Source organism: Asparagus officinalis, chromosome 4 (assembly GCF_001876935.1).
Source record: "Asparagus officinalis chromosome 4, Aspof.V1, whole genome shotgun sequence".
In the NCBI taxonomy this organism is placed as follows: domain Eukaryota; kingdom Viridiplantae; phylum Streptophyta; class Magnoliopsida; order Asparagales; family Asparagaceae; genus Asparagus; species Asparagus officinalis.
The window spans coordinates 3227942-3241575 of NC_033797.1; the positions used below are offsets into that span (position 1 = coordinate 3227942).

Consider the following 13634-nt stretch of genomic DNA (forward strand, 5'->3'; position numbering starts at 1 on the left):
CGCGGCTAAGGCGCGGCAGACCAAGGTGCCGCGGCTAAGGCGCGGCAGCCTATGGTGTCGCGGCTTAACCGCTGCAACCTATGGTGCCGCGGCAGTTAAAGCAGGATGCTACAGCAGTTATAATACAGTTATCTGATGATTATTTAAAGTCCACGTGGCGGAGTATCAGAAATAGAACGTGTGCTGATGTGGAAAAGCAGTTAAACCACGAAAAAGGTGGTTAAAGGTCGTGGGAGAACTGTTTCAAACACGTATGAACGTGGGTGTAACTGCCCCTTTAGCCGCGGCAGTGTCGACTGTCGCGCTCTTTGGCCGCGACAGTGTCGACTGTCGCGCCCTTTAGCCGCGACAGCATCAGCTGCCGCGCCTAAAGAGGCAGTTGTTGATCGGCTATTTCTTCAGTTATCGTCTAAGGAGGCTATAAATACCCCCTATGGCCATCATTGACAGGGACGGAGCATTTTCCAGGGAGATTAGAGCAGAGAGCCTTGAGTTTTGGTGAATTAGAGCAAGAGAGAGAGTCTTCCTTCTTCACAAACATCCTCAAGAAGCTTCTAGCGAGTCCTAGAGATCTAAGCTCAGACTTGATCTTTGGAAGAGTGAACATCTTACATCGATAAGATATTCGCTTCAAATTCTTACTTCGATAAACGAAGGAAGAATCATTAAACCCCTCACGGTTCAATCAGAATCTGTGATTTGGTGGTCCACGAGTCAAAGCGCTCCCGGCACAGGCAAAGATTCCACGCAAGCAGCGATCCAAACAACGATCCTGCGTTTGTTTCTAAAAAGTTGTAATTTTCCTTTTGTTGTGTAAAAGAAGTCTTATAAAAAGACTATCTCTTTTGAATTTGTTATAATCGACCGAAGATATAATGAATTCCATAACAAAACTAACTTTTGACGCAAACATTAGTGCCAATCTTTTAATTCTCTGTTTGCTTCCTTTCCCCCTCAATCTGAAAATATACCAGTTCATGAGCATATGCCAATCCGCTAATCTCCATTTGAACTTAAGCCACTCCATAATGCCATTCCAAACACAATTTGAAAATTTACAGTCGAAGAATAAATGATATCTGTTCTCCGCAACTGCACCTTCACACAAAAATAGCACTGGTTTGATTGGATGATCCCCCTCTTGTGTAATCTGTCCTGTGTAAGGAGTTTATTTTGAATAGCCAGCCACATAATGAAAGAATGTTTGGGATAGTTCAACTTTTCCCAAACAAAATCGTGCCATTCCACCTTTGTTCCTGGTTTTAGAGCATTGTACAGAGCAGAGAGGTGGACTTTGGAGTTGACATAGCAAGAGCTAATTAGATTCTTCAAATTCACAACTCCACCCAATAAGTTCACAGCATTGTCTCTAATCTTGATTAATTGCTTCCACAACCAAGAGTCCCCAGCTTTAGACTTAACATGCCAGATATCACAATCCTTCAGATAAGTGCCATGAACCCATTTTATCCATAAAGACTCCTTGTTGATGTAAATATACCAAAGAGTTCTCAGTGCTGTTGCTTTATTCTATAGATCTGCAGAAAAAATTCCCAAGCCTCCATTGATTTTTCCGGTAGATACATTGCTCCAAGCAACAAGAGGAACTTTGCCCCAGAGAAAATTCCTGCAGAGTTCATCTATTTTATGAAGGACTTTAGCTGGAAGGATATAGCTAGAGGTCCAGAATATCTGCACTCCCAAGATCACACTCTTAATGATTTGCAATCTACCAGCGTATGATAGATTTTTGCTCTTCATCCATGCTTGAAACTGATTTGTTATTTTCATGAACAAAGGGTTGCAGTCCAGATAAGACATCCGTTTGCATATGAGTGGCAGACCAAGGTATTTGATGGGCAAGGTACCTTCAGGAAATCCCAAGCTTCTTGTAATAGCAGTCTTAACTGAATCTTGAGCCCCACCATAGAAGATTGAACACTTTGAAGGATTAGCTTCTAATCCTGATATGTCACCAAAGTCTTTAACACAATTGTAGATTTTTTGTACAGAGTGTAAGTCACCCTTGCTGAAAAGGAGGAGGTCATCAGCAAAGACTAGGTGTGAGATTTTGAATTTTCTACACTTTGGGTGGTATTTAAACTGTTTATCACTCCTTAGAAGTTCAATACTCCTGGACAGATATTCCAAGCCAATAATGAAGAGATAGGGGGAGAGGGGGTCCCCTTGCCTTAAGCCTCTTTCTTCATTGAAGTATCAATGTAGAGAACCATTTAGTGAGATGGAATATTTGGGGGAGGAGATACAGGACATGATCCATCTTGTAAAAACTTCAGGAAACCCCAAGCCTCTAAGCATATCATTCAGAAAAGCCCAGCTAATAGTGTCAAAAGCTTTCCTTATGTCAATGTTTATCATTACTCTGGGTGAGAGATTTTTTCTACCATAGTTCTTGACAAGTTCATGTGCTAGCAAGATATTACTGGATATTTGTCTCCCCTTCACAAAAGCACATTGAGCCTCATTTATGATAAACCCCATCACAGTTTGAATTCTGTTTGCTAAAATTTTTGATATGAATTTATAAAGGCAATTGCAACAGGAGATTGGTCTGAAATCAGCTGGGGTTTTAGGACATTGTACCTTAGGAATCAATGCAATATAGGTTGAGTTTATAGCACCCAGCAGCTTCCCTGATCTAAAAAATTCCCTGATAGCAGCTATAACCTCATCTCCAATAACAGACCATGCTGCCTTACAGAAAGAGGCACTATATCCATCTGGCCCTGGGGCTTTATTATCTGGCATAGAAAAAACAACAGCTTTTATCTCTTCATCAGTGACTGGCATAGAAAGTTCTCTCCTTTGATTTTCCATCAGGCATGGCCCATTGCTAATAATTTTTGAATCTGCAGGTGAAGTGTGCTTTGCAGAGCCCATTAGACTTTTGTAGTAGGAGATAAACTCATTTACAATTTCCTCTCCATCAGAAATTTTCCCCCCAACACTATTATAAAGTGTTAAGACCCTGTTTTGGTGCCTGTTTGATTTAATAATTGAGTGGAAGAAACTTGTATTCTTGTCACCTTGGATACTCCATGTAATCCTAGCCTTTTGTTGATAAAAGGATAGCTCACAAGCTAAGAGCTTACTGTATTTGGAAATGCAGCAGTTTTCTTGACTGATGAGTATAGAGTTAAGGGGGTCAGATTGCAACTTCATTTGGACTTCATCTACTTCAGCTTTTGCCTTTGAATTCATCTTTGTTATTTGCAAGTTTTGAGATTTCAGAATTTCATGGTGATTTTTTATTATTTGAACTTTAAGGGTGTTTTTACAATTTTTGAAACGTCGAGGGTGTTAATTGCAGATTTTAAATTATTCGGATGTTGTTGTTAATTTCTAAATTTTATGTTTGTTATCTTAAGTTCTCAAACGGGTGGATATTTTGTATAATTCTAAACTTTTGAGGATATTTTGTGTAATTTTTTTTAACGCTTTGGGTTATTTTATAATATTTCATATACTATAGCGTGTTAGTTTTTTACCTTAACAAACTAATACTGTGGAGTTGTCACATGGGATTATGATAGGATATAATTATAATTAGAACAAATTAAAATTTAAATTAAATATTCAAAATAATGAAGGGTAATATTGACGTATTTTATTAATCTTATTTTTTTAAATTGTTGAGGTGTAATTAGTTCATATGAGATTGGGATAGGATATAGTCATGATTAGGATAGATTAAGATTTAAATTAAATATTCAAACTAGTGAATGATAATATTAACCATGGAAAGATTTTCCCAAACCCCTGCTTTTACAGGGAGTATGAAATATATGATAAAATTGGGAAATTTTTTTTTATTATCTCAGTTCTACTTTTTATCCAGTTTTAGTTGATTAACATTGTATAATTTTATCTTACAGTTCTACTTTTTATCCAGTTTTAGTTGATTAACATTGTATAATTTTATCTTAGTTTTAGTTATAATTGACTAACATTATAAAACTTTAACATTGTATAATTTTATCTTAGTTTTAGTTATAATTGACTAACATTATAAAACTTTGTCCTATAAATTATCTCGGTTCTAGTTTTGAGTTCTATTTGACTAACCCTCATTGAATATCCTTATAAAATATGCAATGTATCAGGCAATGAAAAGGGATCGAATAAATAGATAATATAATATAATGCTGATCTCGCTGAAATAAAAAAGGGTAAATATCAGAGAACCTCTTTAACTTTGGATGATTTAATGGAAAACCCTCCTTAAATTAAAAAATATCTGAAAAAACCCCCCCTTAAATATAGGAATTATCACAAACCTCCTTTTAACTTCTAGATTTTATTAGAAAACGTCCTTTAACTGATACTTTATCAGAAGCCCCCTAGTTTTAGGGGAGTTTTCTGATAAAATCTCAAAGTTAAAGGGAGTTTTGTGATAACCCATATACTTAAGGGGGAATTCTGATGTTTTCAAAATTAAAGGGGTTTTTTCGATAATCGTCTAAAGTTAAGGTGGGGGTTTTATTGTATTTAGGCAATAAAAAACCTTAAATTTTCTCCCATAATCCCGAAATGAGCTGAAAGTCTAAGCAGCCACTAAACTTTAACCTACTTTTCTATAAAATCCTCTACCTCGTATTTTAATCTATTAAGCCCTTAAACTTTGTCCAGCTTTCCTATGAAGCCCTCAAACTATTGTTTCAGGCTATTAAGCCCCTAAAGTTTGTCTTTCCATTCTTTTTAGCTCCTAAAGTTTGTTCTTTCATTCTATTTAGCCCTTATGGTTCAATATGACTATAAAAGGGTATAAAGGTCTTATTGAATTGTTTTCTAGGGAAGTAATATTGTCATGGCTACCATTTGTAGAAAGATATAATTTCATATAACTAAACAGATTCTTAGATTAGTTAAAGGGGGAAAAAACTAATAATTCCTCATCAATGTTTGACTTTAAAAAATACCCCAATAAAATTCAGTTGTTCATGCTGCTTCTATTTCAATCAAAAATTTTATTATATTGATTATATTTACATCACAATGTTTTGAATTTTTATTATGTACACACCAAAACTTGCATACTGGGTAGTAACTTTGAACAAATAGTAGATAGATCAAAGCTCAAATTGTAAGGCTTTCTCATGTCATTCTTTTTACGACATTCCAGTTATATCCTAGCTAAAACATGCATTTTGGCGGTGTTTGAGGTTTAAACCCACCATCAGGGCTGGATATCATGAAATTTAAAACTTTAGAGGCTAAATAGAATGAAAATAAAACTCTAAGGGCTAAATAGATTGAAATAAGAGATCGAGGGCTTCATAGAAAGTTGAGTAAAGCTTAAAGGTTTAATAGATTAAAATAAAAGTTTAAGAGATTCATAGAAAAGTTGTGCAAAGTTTAGGTTCCTATTAGACTTTGAGCTCCCCAAATGGGCTAGGATGATTTCGTCACCCCAAAAGCAATCGCGAACAGGATCAAAGCCAAATGCCTTCAGAATCTCCGATGGTACGGTCAAATGTGCCAGAAGCAATGCAGAGACGAGAACGTAGTTTGGTCTATCTCTATATTTATACTCGAGAATAGATGATGTTAGGAATATGGAGGTATAAACTACACAAAATTCCACTTAATGACTATTAATAATTTTTTTACATTGGACAGAAGAAAATAGGCATCTATATTTCCTGCAATCCACATTTTGATAAGTTTTAGTTATATACATTAATTACAGTGGCATGAGGGTTATAAGAACTATGCAAAAATATGACTGCATATATCACTTGATTGATATTACCTAACCTACCGATAACAAAATAAACAAAACTTGATTGATGTTAGATAATCTTTCAATAACAAAACATACAAAAATGGTTTTATAATTAAAAAAAATCTTGTCCTGCTGATCAATATAATTTTTGTTATCTTAACATGAAACAAACTTTTATTTCAAGGCTTAATCACATGATATGAAGCTAAATTTTTTTTATCTTAACATGTACACTGCCCATGAGAATCATACCTTCCAACCATCAAACTTCATATTAGCCACTTATAACATTATTTGAATAGATTTTGGGACTCCCAAATGATAAAAATAATCTTATTTATAGGTACGATAGTGTTAGGTCTCATGTTTATGATCCTACCATCTAATCTGGTTTTGATGATTAACAAATAAATTTCTAACATCGTTTGTCGAGTGTTTGCATTTGATTGTTAGGTATCTTACACAAAGATCCTCCGTTGGAGGTAGGTTAGAATTGAGCTTAACGATGACATTCAAAGGAGGTTGGAAGGAAATCGGAATGAAGCCGTCGCAATTCAGATCAAGATTCATCATCACTTCATTCGCAACCAAGACGAGCTTAATTGAAGATCTATTGCTTGGGTATAGTGTTTTAGATTTATATTTTGTGTGTTTATACTTAGAGCTTAAAATTCATACACACACACATTTTGTTTTGATTTATCTCCGTTTTGGATTATAGACTTAATGACACACAAATTTTGTATTCGCACTTACATTGAGAGATACACGTTATAATACACAAAGACATTTGGAGGAGTGATTGGAGAGAGACAGGGTTAATTCTAAGAGGAGTGGGTTGGTAGTAAAGCCTAGGGAGAGGTGGTAAATCCAAATACTTGAGGAAGATAACACATGCGAGTCCAACACATAGAGGAGTGTCTTGTGGGATTGACAACGTGTGATTGTAAAAGTTTTCGGTGAACTTTTGGAAACCGAATTGTGTAGTATCTTTGAGAGATAGTGGAGAAGCTCATCGAGGTGAGGAGCGGAGACGTAGGTCGAGGGTTGACCGAACTCCATGATCATATCATTGTGTTTGCGATTGTTTTGGCGCACTATTATTTTCTCATTGTTTATATCACCTATTATCTTTTATTATCCTTGCATATTTATCTTGTATATCATGATGTAGGGATATTAGTTAATAAGTTTATAATTTGACATTGAAATCGGATTAGATTAGTAATTACCATATTCACCCCCCTTCTAGGGTACTTTCAGATAGGTGAACTTAAGGGTGTTAATTGCTAGAAAAATAGTTGGTGGGTGATAAATGCTATTAAAAGCATGGATGAGGGGGGTTATAAGCAATTTACCTTAATATTTATGAGAAGATAGCAGTCCTTTTTTAAAAGCATGGATGAGGGGGGTTATAAGCAATTTACCTTAATATTTATGAGAAGATAGCAGTCCTTTTTTTCCCAAAAAATTTAAAAAAAATATCATTTATTATCTGCAAAATCATGAAAGCTCATTATTGGACTGAAACTGCAAATATACACTACAATCGGACTTCCTCAAAAATTTCAGAAACATTACACTTTTTTGCTAGAGTACAAACAGAAGGTAATTAATTTAACTCCCAAACAAAACTGAAGTCCAACTTTGTGCATCAGAGTTATAATCACCAACGCACAATAACATTCTGAAGCTCACCAACAAAAACCCTAACCGAGGAAAAAAATCCCAATTAGTTTCTATTTCATCTTACTGTTAGCCAGAATTCTGATGGAGGGCCAATGTTCTGATTCCAGCATGCAATCCAAGGTGTTGATCACAAAGCTCCAATTTTTCTTCATTTTTTGCCTATTTTTTTAACTGAGTAGGGAAGTTTTACTATGTATGGTAAGATTGCCATTTATTGGTTGCCATTCTATTTGCATGGTAACATTGTATGTTTATTTTGGGTAAAATGCTTGATTTTGTTGCTATTTTTATTGATCTAGTTCTGCATGCAAATGGCTATCCAATCAACTTAATTTTGAGAGCTTTGTCACCCTGATTCGATATTTCCAATTAATCATGCTAGGGTTTTATCAGCTGCATTAGGTTGATACCTTGGTAGAAGAATTCTCGAGGGAGTATACTTAGGCAATATTGAAGCTTGCTCTTAAGGAATCCATCGCCAATCCTAAGATTCCTCTTAAAAGAAAGAATGATTTTCTGTTAAAGTAATATATAGTTTGGTAAGTTTTCAGTTATTTATAATACCAATTGCAAAGTTATTCATTTCATGAGGTTCGTGCGAAGCATTCTCAATGGTATCTTCGAGATGATCGCCAAACTCCTTCTTAGCTGACTCTACCCCTGAAAATCCACTTCTTGATTGGCAATGTCTAATCAGCCTCCATTGATAACCATTGAATAGTTAACGCTGTTTCTTGTATCAGAAAATCATTACGTCCCTCTCAAACTCCAATCAAAACTTCATTCATCAAGGTAGACTTTGAAAATCTTTGTTTTTCCTTATCAGATATGGCAAGAGAGAAACTTGAGGATATTTCAAAGCAAAATGAGACAACCTGATCAACTGCTTCGTGTGATAAAAATTTCCATTTTCTCTAAAATCTTGAATGATGATTTTCCAGAATATGTAAAGGAAAGTATTGTGAGATTGTAATTTTGTGATCTTTTGGCTAGTTGAGGCCCAGACTATCTGTGGAATTGTTGAGTGCTATGTAATGTTCACACTTGGTAATGAATAAAATCTTTTTCATTGACCAATGAAGGAAATAACGAAATTCACTTTGGACTTTGTATTCTGAAGGACCGAGGAGGATTAGTGAGGTTAATCTCTGGCATCTCAGGATATCTTTGCTAGCCTCAATTTACTTTGGATTATTTTCTAATTCGCCACTACTAGAAAATATCTTATATTCATGCCTTCCCAACAATGTTCATTTGTTCTTCTTCTTTGTGTGTGCTCGTGCTTGTGGATACATTTCCCTTTAGGCATAACACAACAAAAACAACTCTGACTTTCTTCAACATCATTAGATTCATGATAGGAGTTTGTGTTTAGCTCATATATTAATGTTTGTCGAAAGTGATTCCATTGTTTCACACTTTAACCTTCACTTTCAGTTGCCAGACGCCTCCTGTCATTGCAATGATATTTCTAAGGGGTGGCTTTTCAACTTTAGTTCTAAAACATGGCTGATCATGTTCTACATATTTTGGAACAAATATACGAAGAAAATACATGTGACAACTAATATCTGGATATCTGGAAGTTTTGGACTGGTTGAGAACCTACTGATAAATAAATACAGCTTTTTTTTCTCATTTTATTTTAATCATCCATCAATTGTTTTGCATGGAAACTTTTTGGGAATTTTAGCATTTCCTATTATTATATCAGATATGAGAATCCCCATTACGTTAAGAGCTCTGCCACTTTAGCTTAGCTTAGATGTCCTTCTTATGTGCGTTTATTTATTTTTGCCTTTATAACTAGGCATTAATTTTTTTTTCTCGTTGCATTAAATTGTTCACTTATCATTTTATTCTCTTTCTTGATGCTACAGTTTCAGATCAACTTAAAAATTGAAAAAAATTGTGACGATGGAGGTAAACAGGTCAGACACAATTCAAGCCATCAAAACCAAGGTTTATGCAAGAGAGGGAATGCCCGCGAACAATCAAGAGCTATTTTTTGAAGGCAATCACCTAAGTGACGCATCGAAGACACTAGCTGACTACAACATCTCCCAAAATTCCATGATCAACCTTTTGTTTGGAGGCACTATGCAAATATTTGTAAAGATCCTTACAACTGGGAAAACTTTGAAGCTCGTAGTGAAGGACAAAGATACCATCCAAAATGTGAAGGCTAGGATTGAAGCTATGGAGGGAATTTCTCAGAATCGTCAAGGACTCGTCTACATGGGAAAATCTGTTGAAGATAACCATTCATTACTTGCTTGCAATATACAAAATGGTTCAACCCTTCAGATGATTCTATGTCCAGTGGATAAGTTTGATATCTTGATCTGCACAATGAATGGGCATCTTATAAAACTTGAAGCAAGATCTTGGTATACTATCCGAGATATCAAGCTGATAGTTGAGGGTATGAAGGATATTGATGCAACCAAACAAAGGCTTTTTTGTGATGTCACAGAGCTGGAGGGCAGCGTCACGCTTTCCGAATGCAGAATATTCGATCGAACAATTCTTCACTTGCATGTTGAGATTTAGATGTTCATAGATATTTCGAACGGGAAGATTATCACACTAACGATTGATAATTATGATTTCATTGATCCGGACATTTTGTCTGGTCTTTAGTAGGTATTATCATATTTGGGAGTTTAAAGTTGTTAAAACATTGGACTTTTGTCTTTCTTTTTATGTGGTAAAAACTTTTGAGCATGAGGGAGTTTATGGAATCAACGCTAATGGTTTTGTGGGGTCTTTCGCTGATTTCAGTGGTTTATCTCTATGAAATTTTGATTGGGAATGTCGTCTTGCTTATATGTTCACTGTGTTGAATTGTGTGTCTGTATCTGATGCCTTTCTCTGCCAAGTTTGCCCATGAAATACGAAGGATTGTATCTCGATTTTTTTCTAGCTCAAAAGATTGCCTTCTGTTTCGTGTTAAGTTTTAAGCAGAGATGGATTGTCATTTCGCAACTGGTTTAACATTGAAGGTGGTATTTTGATTTCCAAAGAACTCTTTGGGTCGTTTATTTACCGTGTTTCTCTGCCCGGATTCGCGCAATGAAATACGAAGCAGTTTATTAACTATGTTAGATGGATAGTAAGTTTGTAACTGCTTTACATTAACCAGCGGCTATAACATCAATGACTTAAACTTAAACCCTTATTTCCATTTGCCTAATAAAACGTATATGTAAAGACAATTTGATATTGAACTTCTGAGTCTTCTTGAGAATCCATCTGTAGGTTATATGCAGTTCCAGCCAGAATAGATTTTTGAATTTGTTGATAAGAAGCTAAATAGGCTTTAGTTCATTTTTATTTAGAATAAAGAGTTGTAAGTTGTTACTTTAATATTAAGACAGCGTCGCCTATAGAATCCCTCTTCAATCTATGCTTCAATGCCGTAATCATTATCCACCATTCAACTATTTTATATCAACTTTAAAACATCACATTAAATCGGTTGTTTAAACTACTCATAAGAATTTTTAACGTCAAATGAGACCCATGTAATTTCCAACTAATGTTTTAGAGGCTTAATTTGAAGTCATTATGGTTGCTATGAGCGTAACTTAAGTACTTAAGTTGTTGCATGTTAAGAGAAAAATTATATTAACAGGACAATATTTTTTAAATAAAGAAGTATTAATAAAATACTTTGGCCTTTTTTTTTCAGTATGGTTACCCTATAACCATCCATCAAAGATACGATTATTCATTCCGATTGACATTCTTCTTTCTTTCGACGCACTAACCCATACTACCACTCTGATTACTTTCTTACACAATCTGAAAATATTAAAAAATTACTGATAGTAAAACTCCTAAGGAACGGAGATTTCATGATAATCAAATGCTCTATTTTTTTTCTTCATGTCAATGTATTATAACTAATCAAGTTAAGCGAATTTTTCTGTGTAGTTCATTCCCTACATATTCCCTAGAATTCATCTATTCCGAATGATACATATCGAAACACGAATCTCTCAAGCTCATAGAACATTCAAATTGGCAAAAGATACATCAACTCTCTAATATGCTAAAAACTTATGTTTATCATATCACAGAAGACCTCAATTTGCAGTTCAGTCATTTGTTGTACTAACAAGATTTAAGTAGTAAATTATTTAAAAGGAAGAAAAAAACGAATAACTGAAGGCGAAATGAATTCACAATGAAGAAATAAACATTTCTATATTAATCCAATGACAAGAAGAACTGACAATTGAATGCTAAAGCTTTCACAGCATGCAGGCACAAGACGCTCATATTAGTACAGCTCTCCAAGTTAAAGAATTCTCGGGATACTTGCTGACTCCTCATAGTCAAGACAACAGCATAAGCTCATGATCGTCATTTAATCAAGTATCTCCTGATTGAAGATTGAACCTATAATGATTCAAAGCTAGACCTCTTCGCTTGACCTTTTTTCAACATAGAACTAGTCTCTGGTGATACTCAGTAATCACAAATTTTACCATGTTATAAGTCGACAACTAATGTATGACCACGATGTCCAACATGAAATCAATTGGATAAACAAGAGGATAGGGTATCTTTCTAGAGTCAGCCAGAAGATCACATTATCTTCTAAGCTATTATGATTTAGCTATTACATAAATTTCAAATTAATTATCGTCATTGCTCTTTTTGACTCTGAGCAAACTTTTCATATTTTCTAGATTATATTCTTTCAGTACTGTGATACTAAATGTTGGAAATATCTTAAGCCATTAAATAAAGCATACATACATACATAATAATACATAATACATACACACATACATACACAACCACACGAACAACACAAAATACACACAATACAGTTACTAGCATACATACATACATCAAATTTTCCATATTCAGGAATTATCTTCTTTTTCAGTACTGGATACCTAAATTTGAAATATCTAAAGCCATCTAAAATAAAACCACAGACACGCACACACACACGCGCGTGCTCGCGGCGCGCGATGTGCGCACACACACACACACCTACTCCTACCTACCTACCTGAGTATTAGAAATATCAAAGTCTATGAGATTTTTTCTTCCTGTTTTAATTTAAAAGTATAAATTTCTATTTCAAGAGCTATGACATAACGTATATTTGAGATCTCTAAAATAATTTTTAACTTGGTTGGGAAGGCACAAAGACTATTGAATCAGTTACTATAAACAGCATAATAAACATGCAATATTTGATAAACACGTATATCCAATATAAGAAGGAAACTAACAGTGTTATCACATCTATTCTGATCTTCAGCCTCCACAAGTTACTTAAAAAATAGGTTAAAATTTATAACCGAAATGATACTTTATGGTTGCACAATGAGCCCATGTATGAACTGGGTGCTGAAAATTTGTTGGCGACAATAGCATCTCTCCATGATGGTAATTTGTAAAGGACGCCATGATCTTCAGATGCAAGCGATAGGCAGCATAGTCAGCAATGTGAGTCAGTTATGATGTACAGGATCTGATAAATTCTGTGAATATGAAAGTGAAGTAGAATAAGATATATCCTAATATGTATTTTTCTTCAAATTCAAAGTCTGACACTCACATTTGCATGCATTGTCAGTGAGTACACATGCATGCATACACACCATACATCAACTATCTAATGCATGCATGAACACACTCGCATAGGAATGAAATGCATGTGCGCGACACAAAACACATTCACAGGTCATGGCAATGTCAATTTTATATATATATCATCTATCTAGTATATAGATAATTCAGATTTTTGATGTATTCTTATCTCAAATTTGAGAAAATTTTCAAGGTTATCAATTAGTTTTTTTTACTTTGATTCTAGAATTTGATATCTCTTAAACGAACATGATCCAGCAGCCATTTTTAGAAACAGGTTCGAAGTCCTGAAAACAAGGGAGAAGGCAAAGAAGTTGATCAAGAGGTGGATCTTTTTTCTTTTTGAAGTGCCAAAAAATTGGAAAAGGCAAAGATCTACTCTTCATATAGTATGCTTTTTCACATCCCGATACCATTACATTAACCACATAATTTGTCTTATCCATTTCCAAGGTAAATTATATACACCATTGTAATCAGGTTATACTGCACAATAAACGTTGTAATTTTCTCGCTTACGAATCCGCAGAGCCTGGAAACAATAAAATTACACATCAATCAATCATATATCTTACTACAG

At 34.7% G+C, this 13634-nt stretch overlaps 1 protein-coding gene across 2 annotated transcripts in view; it reads left to right on the forward strand.

Annotated features, from left to right (window-relative positions):
- LOC109839701 (polyubiquitin-like) overlaps positions 1–10195 on the forward strand; it is an 18318-nt gene extending 8123 nt beyond the window's left edge. The window contains exons 1-2 of one of the 2 annotated variants that reach the window (XM_020408213.1): positions 7441–7555; positions 9316–10195. In XM_020408213.1, the coding sequence (XP_020263802.1) occupies positions 9353–9988 (636 nt within the window). In that variant the 5' untranslated portion in view covers positions 7441–7555; positions 9316–9352 and the 3' untranslated portion in view covers positions 9989–10195. Of the gene's footprint in view, positions 1–7440; positions 7556–9315 lie in introns of those variants that run through there. The other variant, XM_020408214.1, reaches the window with a different exon arrangement.